Source organism: Melopsittacus undulatus, chromosome 4 (assembly GCF_012275295.1).
Source record: "Melopsittacus undulatus isolate bMelUnd1 chromosome 4, bMelUnd1.mat.Z, whole genome shotgun sequence".
NCBI classification, from domain to species: Eukaryota; Metazoa; Chordata; class Aves; order Psittaciformes; family Psittaculidae; genus Melopsittacus; species Melopsittacus undulatus.
In genome coordinates this window covers 5710160-5729693 of record NC_047530.1, presented here as the reverse complement: position 1 = coordinate 5729693, position 19534 = coordinate 5710160, and the positions used below count along the sequence as shown (strand labels likewise).

Here is a 19534-nt window from a genome sequence, read left to right as displayed (position 1 = left end):
GTAGAACATGCACGTGCTGCAGGAACAAGCTCCCTCTCCAAAACGAGCAGTGAAGAACCAGTGCAAGTACTAGGCCTAACTCAGGAACATCAGCCAAAGTACTCTGGGGTGCATTTGTCTTTCATTCATCTATTCTTTCTTCCCTCACATCCCCGTCCCTCTCCCAAGTGTCCAAAAACTGCACAGGTAAAGATGAGATGGCCAGCATTTGGAGATGTTTACATTGTATTTAAAATACAATACAGTGGCATGTAAGATACTTAATGCTAAAGTCAGTGTATTTATGAAAAGTGTAATTTTTAAATGGAAGTTGTAATTCGCAACTGGTATTAAAAGTACTGAAAGACTTGTTCAGTGGATGAAACCTTCAGTTCTTTCTGACTAATTACCAAGTGATTCACCAGAGATCTCACATCAGTGATGGTGTTAAAGCTTCCAGACTTGAGGTGAAATGATAAAGTTAAAACATGAATCATGGTCACTTCTCCCTTGCAAAATGGGTGTTCAGAAGTTTCAAAGACTAACAAAGCTGTACAATCTGTTCACTGACAACAGGCAAAACCAAGGCTGCCGTCTGAGCTGCTGTTCATCCATTTCAACATACACTTACTGCAGTATAACCTGTTGGTCCTCATTCAGAAGCAGCAGACTAGGAGTTAATCCAGTTCTAGGAAGAGGCTCCAAAAGGCAGCATGATGGGCACCATGACAGGAGGGTCTCACCTTCCCTTTTGCAGATGTAGGACCACCACGCAAGGGCAACAGCCCCAACACATCATGGCTTTGTTTTTAGAGGGAAAAAATGCTTTATTTTTTCCAGACAGAAAGTAAGTGGTACAGTCCAGTCTAGTCCTGTCCCTCTGCCAAGGCCACAACCTTGACTGGGCAGAGATCAGGCATAGTACTGCAGATTGGCTTTCTTCTTTGCTTGAACTTCCAGGATTCCTTCCATGTAGTCCTCGTGGGTGAGCTCTGTGGCTCCACGGCGGAGGGCAATCATCCCCTAGATGATTAGGGAGGGCACATAAGCACCACATCAGCTCAGAATAACTACTCCACACAAGCTCTCACCCTTCCCTCTTGTCAGTACTTGCTGCTGTAGAGGAGGAATACTTACCGCTTCAACACACACAGCCTTACACTGGGCTCCATTGAAGTCATCTGTGCAGCGAGCCAGCTCCTCGTAGTTCACATCAGGGCTGAGATGGGCAGAGATAAAAAACAGTAAATCTGAGAATAGGTACCAAATAGAAACACAGGTATGGAGCTGCCTTAAAATGCAACAGTGAGCTCTCAACAAAAGTGCCTACCACTGAGGCACCCTCATGAGTGACAAACACAGCCTCAGAAGACCATGCCTCTGCCCTACCTGACATTCATTTTGCGTGAATGGATCTGCATGATTCTGGCTCTGGCCTCCTCATTAGGCATTGGGAACTCAATCTTGCGATCTAACCGTCCAGAGCGGAGCAAAGCTGGGTCCAAGATATCAACCCGGTTGGTTGCAGCAATCACCTACGTAAGAAGTAGGGTCATCAGTCTGAGACACCTGGAGGACAGGCCTCTATTCCACAAGGATCCATCAAGCTTCCTCCTAGACACTGCTTTCCATCCCCAGCTAGAGCACCCTGGGCCTCAGTAGCACTCTCTGCTAGATCCCAACCTTGACTTGTGTATTGGGCTGGAAACCATCAAGTTGATTAAGCAGCTCCAGCATGGTCCTCTGCACCTCCCGATCACCAGCCTTCTCACTGTCAAACCTGAGGAGAAAACAAGGGTAGAACTATCAGCATGAACCCTGTCCCTATGTTTTTAATCACATAAGAAGACAGAATGAATGCAGTTCACGCTCACTGGCCAAGATCTTCCAAATTCCAACTTGAAACTACAGGAAGTTCTACCCCGATGGGGACTGCGACTCAAGTAACTGTCAGCAGTGGCTAAGTCTTATTGTGCTCTTAGAGCTAAATGGAGCTAATGTTGTCCAGGCCCAAGTAGTAAGTGAGGATGAACATCATCTCTATGTGCCTGATGCAGTTATCAGAAAACAGTTTATACAGCAGGAGTCTATCAGATAGATCTCAAGTCTCATAAACTTCACTCATGAGCCCAAGGATTGTGGCAACTGCTATCTATCTGTCATGGACTTTACACTGTTTCCCCACACACACAGATAAAGGGGGCTGCTGAGCAGCTCCCAGGAGCTTTACAACATGGCCTACACCTTACCTTTTAGTGCCAATGGCATCCAGTTCGTCAATAAAGATGATGGAAGGAGCTTTCTCCTTGGCTAGAGCAAAAGCATCACGTACCAGCTTAGCTCCATCACCAATGAACATCTGCACAAGTTGTGGACCCGCAAGCTTCAGGAACGTGGCCTGGGAAGTGAAAAAGAATCCTATGCCTTGTGTCTCAACAGGGTCAGTTCTGAGTACTACAGAAAACCCTTAAATAAAACAACCAAGCAAGAAAACAGACAAGAAGATCCCAGCCTTGTAACACCAACTTGTATGTACGATCCCCCTCCCCTTGGAGATGTTCTTACTCTTTCCCAGGTGCTACTCTACAGCAGCACATGCTTTCAAAGGGTTCTTTTACCTTCGTCTGGGCAGCACACGCTCGAGCTAACAGTGTCTTCCCTGTTCCTGGAGGCCCATACATCAGGACTCCTTTGGGTGGCTGTATACCCAAGTTCTCAAACTTTTCCTTATGGTTCATTGGCAGGACAATGGCCTCCACGAGCTACAGCAGAAGGAAAATATTAACAGATAAAGCCATTCTCCTTCACAGATTCAGGCTGCCTGCTCTGAGCTGCAGTTCTAAGCTGTAGTTCAAAGACTGTTGTTCTCAGTCACACCAGAACTAAATATGAAGTATTACCTCTTGGATTTGTTTATCCAGCCCCCCAATATCACTGTACTGCTCTGTGGGTCTCTCATCCACTTCCATGGCTTTCACTCGTGAATCATACTCAGTAGGTAAAGTCTCCAAGATCAAGTATGAGTCTTTGTTCACCCCCTGTAAACACAAATCCTTTGTCTTTAACAGACTCTTCAGATAACAATTAACAAACATGCAGTCACAGATGATTCACTAGAGCTCAAGGATGTGTGAATAATCAGCTGTGACACTGGTACTCATAAAATCACTGCACAGTGGACAACGCCACACCTACTCAGCATGTGCCAAAAAAGAGGAGTCTAATCTACTTACAATACCAAAGGCTGCATTTAAAAAGCTTACTAGATGGTATCCAAATTTTCAGCACCTAATTGTATGTATAAAGAACACAGCCCTTAGACTACTTTTCTATACTACAGATATGACTGAACCCATATGTCCTGGGTTCAGCAGTAGCAGTCATTTTTCTCCTTGCATTGTGTCTTTGACTTTCAGCCTGGGAGCAGCACTGATAACACCGAAGTTTTTAGTTGCTGCTCAGTTGTGTTTACTCTGACCAAGGACTTTCTGAGTCTCATGCTCTGCCAGGGAGGAGGGGAAGCTGGGAGGAAGCAGAGACAGGACACCTGACCCAAACTAACCAAAAAGGTATTCCATACCACAGCATGTCATGCCCAGTACATAAACCAGGGAGTGTTACCTGGAATGGCTAGATCAGGCTAGGTATTGGTCAGCAGGTGGTGCGTGGTTGTATTCTCTGCTCTTGTTATTTCCCTTATCATTATTGGTGGTAGCAGTAGTGACTTGTGTTTTACCTTAGTTACTGGACTGTTCTTATCTCAACCCGTGAGAATTACATTCTTTTGATTCTCCTCCCCATCCCTCCGGGAACCGGGGGAAGAAAAGGGGGAGTGAGCAAACAGCTATGTGGTTTTTCTGAATTACTGACTGCACTTAAATCACAACACCATATCTTTTTATTAAGATTTTAGCATAGAAATGGTATTAAGAGAAATCTGGGCAGATTTGTCTCCTTTCTGAAGGGCAAGATATAGGCAGGTTTTTCTAGTAAGCATTGTATCTAACAGTCACAGCTGCCTCACTCACCACTAAGTCTCCAGGCTTCAACTTCTCAGCATCAACCAACCCAATAACAGGCAGGAAGTATGTCTGCGGAAAAAGATCAAAGTAAGCAAAGCCAGCAGGTAGTCCTCTTCAGCAATCCCCACACCTAGCTGGGCACATGGATCTTACCTGACGTGTAGATGTCTTGATCACAGCACACTTGCCCTTCCGCTGGGAATCCAGGTCAATATTTGCTCCATCCTCCTCCTGGTCATTGGGGTCAACATCCAGCAGCTGTAAATCAGAATGACAGTTGTTTTAAGAACATATAATGTCTGAAATTACTGACGAGTTCCATGCCCTCCTCCTGCCCATACTGCACACACTTGTCACACTGCTACAGAAGAGTGCCTTGCTCTCACCTCGATAACGTTGGAGACAAGGTATGGCAGGGTTTTGTTGACTTTGATCTTCTCACTGTTCTCTTTAATCTTGTCTTTCATGGCTTGAAGCTCATGAGTCACTCTCAGTACTTCACTCTTCATGATCTGGAATCAGTCACAGATGAAAGAGGTAGGGATCAGAGCACAAGACCAAAGCAAGATAAAATTCATACATTATTCCAAAAGTAAAAGCTATGAAAACCTAAATCTGAGGAAATAGTGATTAGAAAGGGAAACCTAATATAAAAAGAGGAAATCCAGCAAATTAGCCAGCACTGGTTAGGAATCAAGGCTACACAATCCATTCTGGTCTCTTACTAATCAATATCCTGAAACAGTTTCTTTCCAGTGTCACTGGATAACCTTACCCTGATCAATGCAGCAGCTTACAGGGTTGCAATATGACCTAGATAAGGATATGACCTAGATAAAGCAGCTGTGTTTTGGTTTTCAGTTTTTAATATATACAGACATACAGATACCCAGGTGACTAGATATACACATACATGTGCATATCTATTTGCATCCATATACAAACACCTATTTTAAAGTTATGTTTTGTTTGGTTTAGAGAAGAATTGAACTAGTACTGTTTTAATATCTTCATCAATGACACAGACAGTGGGATTGAGAGCATCCTCAACAAGTCTGCAGATGACAGCAAACTGAGTGGTGTGGCTGACAGCTGAGGGACAGGATGCCACCCAGAGGGACCTGGACAAGCTCGAGAAGTGGGCCCATGTGAATGTTATGAGGTTCAACAAGGGCAAGGTCCTGCACATGGGTCAGGACAACCCCAATATCAATAGCTGCTGGGGGATGAAGGGATTGAGAACAGCCCTGCTGAGGACTTGGGGGTACTGCTGAATGAAAAACTGGACATGAGCTGGCAGTGTATGCTTGCAGCTCAGAAAGCCAACTGTACATTCAAGGTCTGACTGGATAGGGTTCTGAGCAGCCTGATCTGGTTGAAGATGTCCCTGCTCACTGCAAGGGTTCTCGGCTAGATAACCTTTAAAGATAACTTCCAACCCAAACTATTCTATGATTGTAGGATTCTACTACCTGTCAGAAAAGAAGTTCTGTACATCCAACAGTCAGTACATTTATACCCAAGACTAATGCACGCAATACAGGTGTTTCTCAGTGCCGTCTGGCTGACACCCACATACATTTCCTCTCTTTCCTGGTTACTCAAGAGTTTGAAAACACATCAGTTTTGTGATCCTCAATGAAGCAACTGTATAGCCCCAGATGATCTCAGGAGAACTGGTCACATCTGAACTGGCATATGTGATTCAGTTTAATGGGGCAATCACAGAATCATAGAACAGTTAGGGTTGGAAAGGACCTTAAGATCATCCAGTTCCAACCCCCCTGCCATGGGCAGGGACACCTCACACTAGACCATGTCACCCAAGGCTCTGTCCAGCCTGGCCTTGAACACTGCCAGGGATGGAGCATTCACAGCTTCCCTGGGCAACCCATTCCAGTGCCTCACCACCCTTACAACAAAGAACTGCCTCCTTATATCTGATCTAAACTTCCCCTGTGTAAGTTTTAACCCATTACCCTTTGTCCTATCCTCTCCTCTCTAAGAAATTATCTTCTTAAAACTCTTGATACCCAAGCATAATACTGTGCTGTAACATGTACTTACAGGACAGGACTGTTACAGGAGTCAGTACTGTATCTGTTACATACAAATGCAAAACATTTAGAATAATTAAATTACAATAATAATATTCTAAATGATTAGAATACTTTAGAATTAGTCTGAAAAATATTCAAGGAAAACTGCATGAAGGGAGGGTGCCAATAAACATTTCTCCATTACGATGCTCGTATTATAAAATAAAGACAACTTTTACTCCTTACTATCTTCTGCAATTTCAAAATAAGACACTCATGTAACTTTGCTGCCTTTAAAAACCAAGTATGTTAATATGTCAGAATCGCTAGTGGCCTCTGAAGCACTAGGATCAAGTTATTCTCTAGAATTCATGAAACAATTTATCTCAATCCTACTATAATCAGGCAGCAAAGACAAGCTTATACTAAAGTTAAAAGAGCTCTTGTGTGAAACAGGTCTACCTTGGGTCAGGTCTACCCACGTCTGTTCTACCTAACATCTTGATGAATAGACTAGAGAAGAGGAGGCGCGCACGTGGGAAGGAAGAGCACCTTGCAGTGACACAGGCTGCTGACCTGCTCTGAGGAAAGGGACCTGGGGGTCTCCATGGACAATAAACTGAACAGGAGGCAGCATCATGCCCTGACAGCAAGGGTGGCAAACAGCACCCTGGGCTGTACAAACAGGAGTGTAGCCTGTAGATGGAGAAAAGTGATCACAGCCCTTTACTCAACATGTGTTCAATCTTATCTGGAGCAACTGTTCTGTATTGTTCTCCCTGCCCCTACAGCAAAGACATTGATAAAGTGGACTGAGTGCAGCACAGGGCCGCCGAGATGGCCAAGGCGACTGGAGCACAGGCCCTGTGAGAAGCACCTGAGGCTTCTTCAGCTGGAGAAGGAAACTACTGGAGAAGGTACAAAGAAGACAGAACCAGACACTCCACAACAGGGCACGGTGGGCAGATGAGACAACAAAGAACAAGAGAGGTTCAGCCTGTATGTAAACCAAATCTTCACCCTTAGGACAGTCAGGCAGTGGCACACAACACCCACAGCAGTGGTGCAATCTCTGTTTAGACGCTTTCAAGATCCAAGCAGATGAAGCCCTGAGCAGCTTGGCTTCCATCTGGCCCTGCTCTGGACAGGACGTTTGACCAGAGATCTTCTCAAGTCCCTTCTAACCTGAGTTACCCGATGATCCCACCTGAACCAGGCCGCGGAACAGAACCCCCATCCCCTGGGCCTGCAAGAGCTGGGAGGCCTTGTGTACCTCCAAAGCTCTGCAGAACATCCGACCCGTCAGCCCCCTGCTCTTTCAGTACTTCCACCCTCCCTTCGAGGCTCACTATACCTCAGCCTACCGCTCACGATCTAGATAACCGCGTTTTATTTTCTATGGCCCCGGTTTCTGCCCCCACGGCTGTGCTGAGCTCAATGCAGCAGCAGCACAGGGCTCCCTAGGCCCGGCCCGGCTCAGGTCCCCTCCCCAGCCCCGCTTCCCCCCACGGCTGCCGGCCCCCGGCCGCTACCTTGATCTCGCTGTCGAGGAGACGCGTGCGCTGCACGATCTCCTCCGTGGACATCTTGAGCACCTCCTCGCCGACACCGTCCTGCGGGGCACAGCGGCAGCGTCACCCTCGGCACAGCCCGGCCCGAGCCCCGCCGCTCCCCGCCCCGACACCGCAGCCCCAAGCCCGGCGGCAGCCCCGGCCCTCGGTCCCGGTCCCTCACCTCGGACTCATCCCACACCGACGCCATCTTTCAGCGAGCGACCGCACAACACAACGGCTTCCGGGCGGCAGATTCCGCGCTCCTCACCCCGAGAACAGGGCGGGAGGCGGCGGGGGAGGCCACTCGGCGGCCCCGCGTCCTTTCCTTTTCCTTCTCTTCCTCCTCCTCCTCGGCAGCCCCTCCACCACCGCAGCCCCTCCGCTGCCGCCTGCAAAGGGGTCCGACGGCTATGGCGAATCTGCGGACGCGGTTAGTAAGGAACCACCCCGCGGGTCACGTGCCACGGGTAAATCTGCTGAGTGATGGCCCCGCCGCCATCTTGGGGCGGGGCAAAGGCGGGGCCCGGCCGAGGGCTGCGCTGCCCCATGAGGCGGTGCCGGCCCCGCCGCGGAGCAGAGGGAGGCAGCGCGGTCCTAGTGCCGGCCCCGCCGCGGAGCAGAGGGAGGCAGCGCGGTCCTAGTGCCGGCCCCGCCGCGGAGCAGAGGGAGGCAGCGCGGTCCTAGTGCCGGCCCTGCCGCGGAGCAGAGGGAGGCAGCGCGGTCCTAGTGCCGGCCCCGCCGCGGAGCAGAGGGAGGCAGCGCGGTCCTAGTGCCCCCCCGCCTCAGAGCAGACGGAGGCAGCGCGGTCCTAGTGCCCCCCCGCCGAGCTCTTTATTGCGGTCAGTGCCCGTACAGAGGAGCGGAGCCGGGCCCAGAGAAGGGGAGAGGGCGAGAGGACCCCGCACCGCAGCCCGCAGGGCCCCGAGCACAGCGGAGCTGCCGCAGTCCCAGAGGCTCGGGCCGAGCCCCGCGGCAAGGTCAGACGTAGCCGGGCTTCACCGACAAGCGGCGGCAGTTGGGGCAGCCCCGGGTCCCGTTAGTCTGGAGGCACCTGCAAAGGGAGGAGGTTGGTTGGGGGGGGGGGCTCTGCGTCCCAGCGCCGCTCCTGTTCCCTGTATTAACCACCTCACATGGAAAACGTGCCCTCCCGTTATGATCCCTCTTCCACCCATGCCAAGGAGGGCCCTCCGCACGCCCCTCTTTACAGGTTGCTGTAGTGCTGAACATCTCTCGCCACCCCGTAGTTTGATTCTAACGCTGGTGTCATTGGGGGGCTTTAAATTCTTCAATTGTGTGTCTTTACATTGTTAATTTTCAGCACCAAATGTTCTGTTACACTCACGGCCCCCCTAAAATAAAATAATGGTGGAGATAAACCTTGATGGCAGCAGCACAATAATAGACTGGACCCCTTCACCTCAGTGTACATGAGAGAGAAAAGGGGGGTGTGAATTCAGGGGATGAAATCCATACTACCCTGGGTGTGGAGGAATTCAGTAAGAGTCTGGATTGGGCTGGGCACCTGCAAGGTGAGGACATTGAGCTACCATTTAGGGGTCAGGAGTGAGATGGACAGTATGGCTACATCCATCCCCCATGGCAGGGGGTTGGAACAAGACGATCTTTAAGGTCCCTTCCAACCCAAACCTATGATTCTATGAAATCTCACCCTTCAAAGCCATGAGATTCACAGCACTGCAATGGGATCCTGTAGGGCAAAGCAGGACAAAGACCTAGGGAACAGCATGCATAGGGCTGTCCTACTCTGGACATGAACAGCTCTTTCCTATGACTAATGTCATAGTACTTCCAGCTCATTACTTTAAGTGGAAGAAGTGGGAGCAAGGCAGCGCCTGGAGCTGGTTGTTCTTCTCCCCAATGGACTCTCCACACATGCCACAGTACAGCTCCATCTCCTCCACGCATTCATGGAACTTCACGACGTGGTCACGCAATTCTTGCTGCTGCCCCTTTGTGCGATAGATCCTTTCACACAGGCAGTGGAGCTTCAGCAGGCCAAGCTGCACACAAAGGGTGGAAACAGGAGAAGTGAACAAGGTGAAGACAGACCAGGAACAGGAGTGGGAGCCACTTCAGCCCCATCCATCAGCTACAGAAACACCAGCACAGAAACCTCTCTGAGGGATAGGATCACACATAAGGACATTGGGTCTCTCAGCACTTCCTGCCATTAACCCTGCTTCTCTGTATCACCGAAGGGGACACCAGGTTTGAGGACATCTGCAACTCTTTCACTGATGGTTTTCCTCAGCGATCCATGACATCCATTGCACTTCCCTTTGCCTCCAGCCAACACACAGTTCGGCTGCTGCTCAGGACAATAATGTTTTTCAAGAGATCCCCCAATACTGTAGCTCTCTGCTTGTTTAATATCCCATTTTTACTGCTTCCCATTCCCCTTTGCTCATCCCACTGTGACTCCTCCCTCACTTTTCAGACCTGCACACTGATGATCATCCATGCAACTGCCCATAGATAAACACTTCACAACAAATCAAGTTCCAAGCATTGACTTGTTAGCACAGACACATTAGTCAAGAAGAACAAGTCTGGATATTTCAACACTTGGCTTTGTGTTGAAACCTACATAAAGTGTTTAAGAGAAGCTGTAGGATCCTACCTTGTTCCCTAGTCCCTCTGCCAGCTCCTGTGCTTTTTCAATGCTTTCCAGAGCCTGTAAATGGAGAGCATGCATCATCAGTTCTCAGTCTGATATATCAAGCCCAGACTTGTGTGAATGTCCTATGAGAATCAGAGAGGTAAACAGTTAGAGAGTAGAATTTGGACATAAACAAGCACCACTAAACTCTGGAGATGCAAGACAGCTGTCCGGCAGATTTCCCCCCTCTCCTAGGAGTTCATCCATAAGAAAAGCCTGGTTTCTGAAAGACCACAAATAATCCAAGACCTGCATTTCTGCTTCAGCCACAGGGTGCAATGTGGGGGTATGATGTTGGGAGAGGTTGGCATTTCCAATCAGGAGGAATACAGACTTAAACTCAGTCACACATGCCCACAGGGGGTGGGATGAAGCACAAGCAAACCAAGCCTTTTTCCCCTTTAACCCTACAGGTTCAATAGTCATTGGGCAACTCCAATTTCCCTTGTACAAGAGGGAAGGAAGGGGATCAGCACCACCAACCCACCAAGCTCTTCCGTCTTCCCCCTGCTGCTACATACCCACTTTGTCCTACTTGCACATGGTGTGATGTAGGAGGGTACTGCTATCCACCTTTTTCATTCTGAAGGAAAGTATTTAGCATCCCCTACATGCCATAGTGTTCCTCACTGTTCTGATCATCAGCCTCTTTTTCCAGAACTGTTCAGATCTGCTTCAGATTTGTCCAAGGGAAAGAAGAGGTCTCCTTTGTAATGCAGTAGTTTATTGAATTTCTGCCCTATATTTTGGCATTAACTATACTAGGAGAAGGGGACCTGATGAGATGAAAGAAAGGACTTTGAATACAGAGGAGATGGCAGTAGACCTGTGGTAGCAGCAACAGCCTAGGATAAGTAATGTGAAGAAAAGAGAAGCAGGAACTGAAGGCTACCAGTTAGAACATAACTGCCTAGGAAGAGTGTCTGTGTACTAGAAAACCCTGAAATTAATGACTGGGACTAAGCAGTAAAGTGAAGCATGTGGGATGGGGGAGAGATGCTGAGAAGCCCAGGGGACAGTTGCTTTGGAGAGCAATGTGAGACTGCACAAGAGTTTGGGTGAGCAGCCTGAGAGGCTCTGCAATAGTACTGACCATAGAATCATAGAATGGTTAGGGTTGGAAAGGACCTTAAGATCATCCAGTTCCAACCCCCCTGCCATGAGCAGGAACCACATGCAAATGAAAGGAAATGTATTAACTGGCTGAGGAGACTGGGAAATGGAGGAAGCTAGGACAAGAACAGGGACTCTGTAAGTGGAGAGTTAGCAAACTGCTTTATTAGGTAACTGATATCAGAATGAGTAGCATGAGAAAGGGAAAGCGGGACTGGCAAGGTGAGAATCAGGCTTGGGTGAGTATTCAGAGCTATGACATCAGAGGAGGTTGCATTTGGAAAATGGGAATAAGGTCCCTGACCCATGAGGGCAGATTTCCCATTAATGCCTGGAGCAGAATACAAGATTCATCTATTCATTTTCTTGGATTTGGTGAGATGAAGACTTGTGCAAAGCCTTCACCAAGCTCTCGCAGGTGAGAACTACTTGTGATACCAGAGGGTGACAATGGCTGGGTGTGCGATCAGCAGATGTAGGGGTCTGATGAGTGCTCTGAACATTCTTTTACATGGAGGCCTACCTGCTGTGTCCTGTCCCATCTTTTGAACATGAGATGAGGCTGGGAAGGGATTACACTGAGCAGAGGTTTTAAATCCACAGTGTCTTCTTCCATTGCAAACAGTGTTTACTTGCTGAGAGTGCAAGGTGTATCTCACCCAACTGATTCCCTGCTGTAGGCAAAACAGATGCCAACAGCACTTTGAACTAGTCTTTTCTAACAGACACATACTTCATTTCCCAGTATCTGGGATTCTCTGTTTAAGCCAAAATTCTTTGTGTCTCATATGAGTGATAAGTGTGAATCTTCACCATATCTACACCCAAAGCAGAATCCTGATGTGGCACTGCACAGGCATTCCAGTTCTTCAGCACTAGTTAGCCTTTTGAGCATCTCATTCTGCAGCCCAGCAGTGTTCCTGCAATGCAATCTGCTCTATCTAGTGCAGTCTAGATTTTAACTTATATATGCTGCCTATGTATTTTCAAAGTAAAGTCACCCCCTTGCATTATATTGACCAGGTGTTTATTCCCAGATGATTTTTCTACTCTCAATTCTCTGTTTCACATCACAGTTTCTATGCCCTCCAAGTTTCTCTAGGAATTTGATGCCATGTTTGTCTGCGAAGCACATGGTGGAGCTGTAGAGCTGTTTAAACATCATCACTATTACAACAATGAGCTTAACTCATAGCTGTTAAGTAGGCAGTGGAATCTATTTCAGAGCATAAGCATAAGCTGATTGGCTACAGTGTAGGAGTAGGCTTCCTTCCCTTAGTGCTGGTTTCTAAGTGTAGTGCTTTAAGTCATGAGGATTGACTGATGAGACACTGGTGTGTTAGCAGTCTGACTCAGAATGGATGTTCCTACTGTTATTAACAAATTCCTGGCTGAGAAAAACCATTTGGAGAAGTGTAACTGTACAAGCAATAGACCCTGTTGATAGAACCAAGTGGTACAGGTCTCTACTGCACCTCGATAGGCACACAGTGCAGAAAAAGACATTATGCTCCAATCTTGTTTAATAAAGAAGTTTGTAACTGACCTTGTCCAGCTCCTTTTGGATCATCCAGCACTTGGTCACTCCAAGCAGCACCTGGATCAGGCCCAGGCGGTTCCCAATCTCTGTCATGATGCTCAAGGAGGAATCATACCGAGGAAAGGCTGTCTGTAGAAGCAGGGAGGAAAGCACATATTTTGCTATGGCCTGCTTTGCACACCCTCTTGCTATCCTCTCTGTCCTTCCTGGCAGGAAGGAGCTGTACCTGTATGTCTTTGCGACTGCGATGGATATCTGCAAAGCACAGCAGACACAGCGCTTGCAGAGGCCGGTCACCATGCTGCAGGGCAATCTTCATGGACTCCTGAAAGAAATTGTCTTTGGTCAGTAAAAGAGCTTATTCCTGGCTCAAAACAGCAGGGCTGGGGCTGTGCACTGCAGCCACAAAGTCTTGTTCGTATGCTCTCAACCAAGGGGAATTCATAGACCCAAACTTCTGAGCCCCCATGGGCTATTGAAACCACAACTCTAAGGCTGGGAGGCAGCAGGAACATGTATAGACAAGTGCAAACACCATGTATATCTCTTCCTGCCAGTCCTGTAGGCAAGATCCCCTTGCAGAAACCTCTGACAGTTCTGCATCTGCCTGCACCCTGTACCTCACAGCAGTCCATAGCATCTGCCAAGCGCCCCAGTTTCCGATAGGCCACTGCCATGTGATACTGGCTCATTGCACGGTACTTCAAGCTCCAGCCCTTGCCATAATCATTCACCAGCTCAGCTGCTTTACATGGGAAGAACAAGGCTTTCTCATAGTCCTGTAAGACAGACAGACAGACACTAGTTACAGCAAAAATAAAGATAAAAAAAGTAACATTTACTAATATTTCCATACTTTCAACTCCTGCTGCTCCTCTTCCACATGCTGCATTTCCCTAGACATTTTCAGAGGGTATCAAACTGTGGAAGGTGGAATTGCCATATACTGAGTTAATATTACCCTCTGGGTTCAGGACACTGGATGATGAAAGAGCAAATGAATGTTCTAAGGTATGTCATGAGCCTTACTCTGCAGGAACAATTTACCCTTCTCTATAACCAAAGGCTGAAAACCACCTCTGCTCTGATATCATCTCTGCTTTCAACATATACATGGAGCCCTTATGTTCTCCATATGGAAAGTCAGAATCTGATTATCCATCATATTGCAGGAAACAGGAACAAAGAATCCTGGCCTCACCAAATCCAAAAGAAGTAATAATGTAACATATTTTCATTTTTAGGCATCTTGCTGCGTTAAAAGCATTTTTAAAAGAAATCTTACTTTACAATAATTAGGTAAAACTGTTCTCTTTCTAAACCCATTCTCAAGTAAGTTACATGAGACTGCAGAGATGAAGAAGTCCTCGTGTCTTTTAATTCTCAAGATACACATAGGAAACCTCAACTTTAAAAGTTTCCTTTCTCCCTTCTTGTTTCATACCTTCAAAATATCCAGCACGATGTTACTGTCTTTGTTTTTGGTATTATGAGAGAGGTTTACAGATCGTTCTCAATGCTTCAGTGGGTGAGTTTTCCACTAGTGACAAAAATCAAGACTTTGTGAGGAAAACTTATTTGTTGCTGTTTGCAGTAGAAGTTAGAATTGACAAATCACCCCCATCCTCAGCTCCTGCCTGGTTTTGCTCACGTCAATAGCTATTTGCCTGTAGTAGTGGTGGAAGTAGATAATCTGTGAGTCCTGGCTGCCAGCCCTGTGTACAGACAGTACCTCCTCTGATGTGATCTTCTTTGTAGCTAAGTTTGATCTTTTCAACACAGGAATAGTCACAGCTGCTTCTGCTGTGCTATATAAACACTGCACTAATCCTGCCATCCTTACTCTGAAGGATAGTGATTTTACAAAGAGATTTTAGCTTACAATGCTCTCTCAGCACTTCACTTCCTATAGCAAAGCAATAACCTGAAATCCAATTTGTTCCTGAATCCATGGCACAATCACCCTTCTGTCCCTTAGGAGACCTCACCTTTAGCTGGGCATAGAAGTTCCCGAGGCTGCAGCAGACTCGACATTCCAGCATCTTGTCATCATTGTTGTGTGCGTAGCGTAAAGCCTTCTCAAAGCACTCCAGAGCCTTCTGGAAGATGCTGAGGCCCAAGAAGGCATTGCCCATGCTGAGGCTCACCTGGCCATTCAGCTGCAGGCTCACTGTGGTACCCTGCATGTTCAGGCATGTCTTACAGTAAGAGATTGTTTTCTGGAATTCACAGAGTTTCTCGTTGCTGCGAGCCAGGTTCAGGTAGCTCTCTGTAAGGAAATCCGGGTCTTCCAGCTCCCGCGCTGTGTCAATCTGTACCACTGCAAACTTGAAGTAGAAAAGACAGTGTAGACACTGTTTATAAAAGCAGATAGTTGACTTAAATGCAGCTCAAACACCCACAGGATAGCACCCTGTACTGGAGTAATGGCTCATCTCTGAGCAGGGAAAAGTCCAGCAGCACAGACTGAGAAGCATCATCTACCCTAAGCAGTTATCTGGTGGTTTAAAAGGTCTATGAGCAGTCTGAAGAAACCTTTCCCTCTCTTCACACGTTAACTCGGCTGCTGGTTAGTAGAAGAAAGCTGTTAGATAGCCCTAAGGAGAAGCAAGACACATCTGACACACTGCTGCTCAGTTGTTCTTTCATTCACTTTAATTTATTCCACTTTCTTTGAATACTTAAGATATTAAAGAACCCTTTAATAAGAGTAAACAAGCTGCTACTTTCATCAGTTTTGCCACTAACAAATTTCAGTTTTCACAGTTTTGTTCTATTACCTTCAGGATTCGTTGCATACAGTTCTCTTAATGACTTGAAGTCTCTTTCTTTTAGACTGCACACTCTTCTGAACAGCAACTCTTTAGTTCAGTGTTCTGTGGTGAACCAAGCACACTGCTGGCTTGAATTAATACCAGTAGCAAAGGTAAATATATAGCAATTTTCTCTGTATGTATTTTCATTACAGATTATCCATTAGGTTTATGGATAACAATTCCCAATTACTTCCTTTTCTTGCATAGTGCCAACACATAATAATTGAAGCTACTAGAACGTTTTACATTCTTCACAAAATGAACAAAAAAAACACCCATCCACAATTGCATGTATTAGGGGATGTATATTCTTAGTTTCCTTCACACTGTAGGAAAGCTGCTGTATGGACACAGTACTGTGCATTAGCTCATGGCTCCCCACGTTCCCTTACCTTTGTACAAGTTGTTCATTATTTCCTGATTACCACAACCTCTTTCCTTGGTGTGAAGTAATTTTTCTCTCCATCATAACCGTTCTTAAATCACAGTTCATTTCATGCCTTTAATTCTGCTTCCTTTTTTCCTGTTCTTTCCTTTGCTAAAGTTTTCCTTCCTCTATTTTTATCACTCATGGTATAAAATCTTCAGTTTGACTGAAGCCATTTTTTCTTCCTAATACTGGGAAGAACTGAAATTCACCTATTCTGATCCCAGTTTCTGTTCTCTGATAACAAACTAAGGTTCGAGCATATTCTACGATTCTGTACTGACCCCACTCCTCTGCTTGTTTCTTGCTTTCCTGAGAAGTCTTCAACTATTTCCTTCAGGTAGCCACATCTTAACCTTTTTACTCCTCCCTAATCAGTCTGTTGTTTCTGCCACCACCTAATTCCACATCATTATCAGAATTGTTTCTCTTCAGATGTTTTCCAAGTGTATTAATAACCCTCTTTTCTTCTTCACCCTAAGTATTTGGTTTTAAGACGGTTTACCAGTAAGATGTGCTCTCCCCCTCTCTGAACAGAGCTACCAAAATCCTTTCAATGAGATGTGGGCTCCTGTCCACATTTTGTGCTAAATGCTGAATAATTACTAACCTAGTAAGAGGCAAACCAAAACTCCAGGACAAGAATATCAAGACCCATTAGCAAGACCCTATTTCAGGCTGTGATGGTTTCTTAAGACTATTACAACATCCTCTTGCCTCGTTTCCTAGATTCCTGAGTCACCCTCCCAAACACTGCCTGCTGCTCTCTGCTCTCACATCCACACATTAGCTTTTTGGCTCATTTAATCAAACACATTTATCCTCATGCTCTTGAAATGCAACTTCAGCTTCTTTTTACCACTTCTCCATCAAGCCCTGTATGTCCTTTCTTCTATGCTGTTCTGACAACTGGGAGCCCCAATCTGACCTCAACATTCTCTCCTGGAATGTCACAATCCCCCTCCCAAAAAAGCATCCTCCTTCCCCTCTTCACCAGCCCCCTTGCAAAGAAAGAATTGTAATAAAACCAATGTAACATCTATATTAGATATCAAACATCATCTGAACAAGATAACAGATGTCTTTACAATGTGGACAGCTGCTTATTCTACAGAATCCACATGGAGATCTCTTTTTACAGACACACACATTGTAAATAGCTTCAAGTGCAGCAAAGGCCCTGTTCTTATCCCTTTTCCTGAAGCTTGGTTGTATGGTGTGCCTGCATATGTGGAATAGAGTAAGAAAGGTCCCCGTCATTTAACTGGAGAACCACAATAACCTGGGAATCCTGAGGGACCAGATCCAATGAAAAGTTGTATTCTGTGTACATTGTGGGCTGGAGCTATTGATAAACACAGTGATTACAGCAGCTCACGATTTACACTCAATAGCTGGTATGTTCTACTATGTACAAAATAACCCCCCTGATTTCACATTCCGATTTCCAGCCACTCTCCGTAGTGGGTACCACACCATGGCATGCATTCATCTCCAGTTTCTTACCTTCAGCATATCTTTGTACCTGCCCATCTCTGCGTGAGCAGTGATGAGGCAACCCAAAACCCGAAACCTGCCAGCAGGATCCGCAGACTTCTCCAACACCCTCATCCAGACTCGCAGGGCTTTTTCGGTCTGATTAGACTGGTAAAGATGGAGTCCTTTTTCTATCTGTTGCTTTGTCTGGTCCTGACCCATCTCCCATGCATTAAAAAGCCTCATACACTAACCTATAAGGACAACAAAAAACAAGTGCATAGAAGAGAACACAACATGAAATGCCCTGATGGAGGAGGGCGGGTTGTGTGCTCAGAAGGTTTGGAGCCATAAAAGCCCACCCACAGCAGGGGGCTGGAGTTGTGGTAGGCAATGGCAAGAAGTGGTTGCTCAGCACTGTAGAATCCCAAATCCAGTGGGCAAATGCCTTGTTCGCTAGGACTCCATCACTGCATCCGCCTGTCCGTTCCCATAAACAAAGAGGAAAAGCACAACAGGGAGGGAAAGAGAAAAATCCCAAGCAACAGGAGTGAAACTCAACCCGAGCAGCCAGTGCTGGTCTGCTCCCCATTGGCTGCAGCTGCGCCTGCCAGTCTGGCTCACATGGCTCCCAGGAATGCTACTCAGGCTTCCCAGCTCCCAAGGTCATGGTGAGCCAACTGCCCACGCCTGCCCGCCAGCACACAGCTTATAAACACCCCATGGGGACACAATCAGAGCAGCCACAGGGAGGCCTTGATTGTCTCCTCCTTCTCTCTCCAACCATCCCGTTTGCCAAGTACTGGTGGTGCTGGGCTAAGCTGGGAGGTGGCAGCCTCAGCTGGGAGAGTAGCTGTAGGAACAATACGTGCCTTTAAGAAGGTATGAACTGGGGCTCCAGCATAGACACATGTGCAGTATTACACTTGCAGCAATGTGCCGGCTACTTTACCAGGCACAAAATTCAGCTTCGCTTTTGATGACCACAGCTTGCCTTTTCCATGGACAAAGGTCAGCTCTGGCACAGATTTACTGGATATGGCACTGAATTCTGAACTTCAGGAACAACAATAACCATCCTGAAAAGCTTTGTTCATGACTGACTGTTGGTTGTTGCCTTTTGACACCTGTGACAGTTCTCCAGGAGTTTTTAGCGGAAGATGCCAAAGGCACTGCTGAAATTCTGCATCCAGAACTTGCTGATCTTTTATGATGAACGATAATAATCATAGGATGGTTTGTGTTGGAAATGACTTTAAAGCTCATCCCGTTCCTACCCCATACCATGGGCAGGGACACCTTCCACTAGAGCAGGTTGCTCCAAGTCCCATCCAACCTGGGCTTGAACACTGCCAGGGATGGGGCAGCCACAGCTTCTCTGGGCACCCAGTGCCTCAACACCCTCATGGTGAGGAATTCTTTCCTAACATTTAACCTCCCCTCTGTCAGGTTAAAGCCATTCCCCCTTGTCCTGTCCCTAAAGCCCCTCTCCAGATTTCTTGTAGTCTCTTTCGGCCCTGGGAACCTCTGTAAGGTCTCCCTAAAGCCTTCTCCAGGCTGAACAAGCCCAGCTCTCAGCCTGTCTCGATAAGAGAGGTGCTCCAACCCTCAGAGCAACTTCATGGCCTTCTTCTGGACTCTCACGAATCTAATGACCAAAATTACTCTAATGACACAAAGCAACAGATTTCTGCATCTTCTGATTGTATATGAGAATTGTTTGCTCAATCTGAGATAGTTTTAACTCTCCTACACCTGAAAGAGTAAAAAAACCCCAGGTAGACTGGTTCCTCTAAGAGTCCAGTTTCATACAGACATTGATGTGCTGTATTTGTTATGGGCCTGATCTTGGTTATCTATAGATTTACTCTGTTCTTCCTATGAAGAGA

The 19534-nt window shown here is 46.8% G+C and overlaps 2 protein-coding genes across 3 annotated transcripts; both read right to left on the bottom strand.

The window, feature by feature from the left end:
• Positions 1-198: 198 nt before the first annotated feature.
• PSMC3 (proteasome 26S subunit, ATPase 3) lies at positions 199-7935 on the bottom strand. Its single transcript, XM_005154205.3, has 12 exons — positions 7775-7935; positions 7573-7653; positions 4388-4513; positions 4155-4259; positions 4008-4070; positions 2880-3017; positions 2598-2741; positions 2229-2377; positions 1663-1759; positions 1369-1514; positions 1117-1198; positions 199-1002 (listed from the first exon to the last, which is right to left on the bottom strand). The coding sequence occupies exons 1-12, from the start codon at positions 7799-7801 to the stop codon at positions 892-894; spliced, it is 1269 nt and encodes a 422-aa protein (XP_005154262.1). The 5' UTR covers positions 7802-7935; the 3' UTR covers positions 199-891.
• A 603-nt stretch (positions 7936-8538) lies between these two features.
• On the bottom strand, positions 8539-18120 carry RAPSN (receptor associated protein of the synapse). 2 transcript variants are annotated; one of them, XM_005154203.3, is made up of 8 exons: positions 17676-18120; positions 14915-15253; positions 13547-13705; positions 13153-13251; positions 12933-13055; positions 10235-10288; positions 9415-9614; positions 8539-8644 (listed from the first exon to the last, which is right to left on the bottom strand). In XM_005154203.3, exons 1-8 carry the CDS (start codon positions 17889-17891, stop codon positions 8572-8574), a joined length of 1263 nt encoding a protein of 420 aa, XP_005154260.1. In that variant the 5' UTR covers positions 17892-18120; the 3' UTR covers positions 8539-8571. The 2 variants fall into 2 exon arrangements, with proteins under 2 accessions (XP_005154260.1, XP_005154261.2); XM_005154204.3 differs by lacking the exons at positions 10235-10288; positions 12933-13055 and having other exon boundaries at positions 17676-17867.
• Between the last annotated feature and the right edge of the window lie 1414 nt (positions 18121-19534).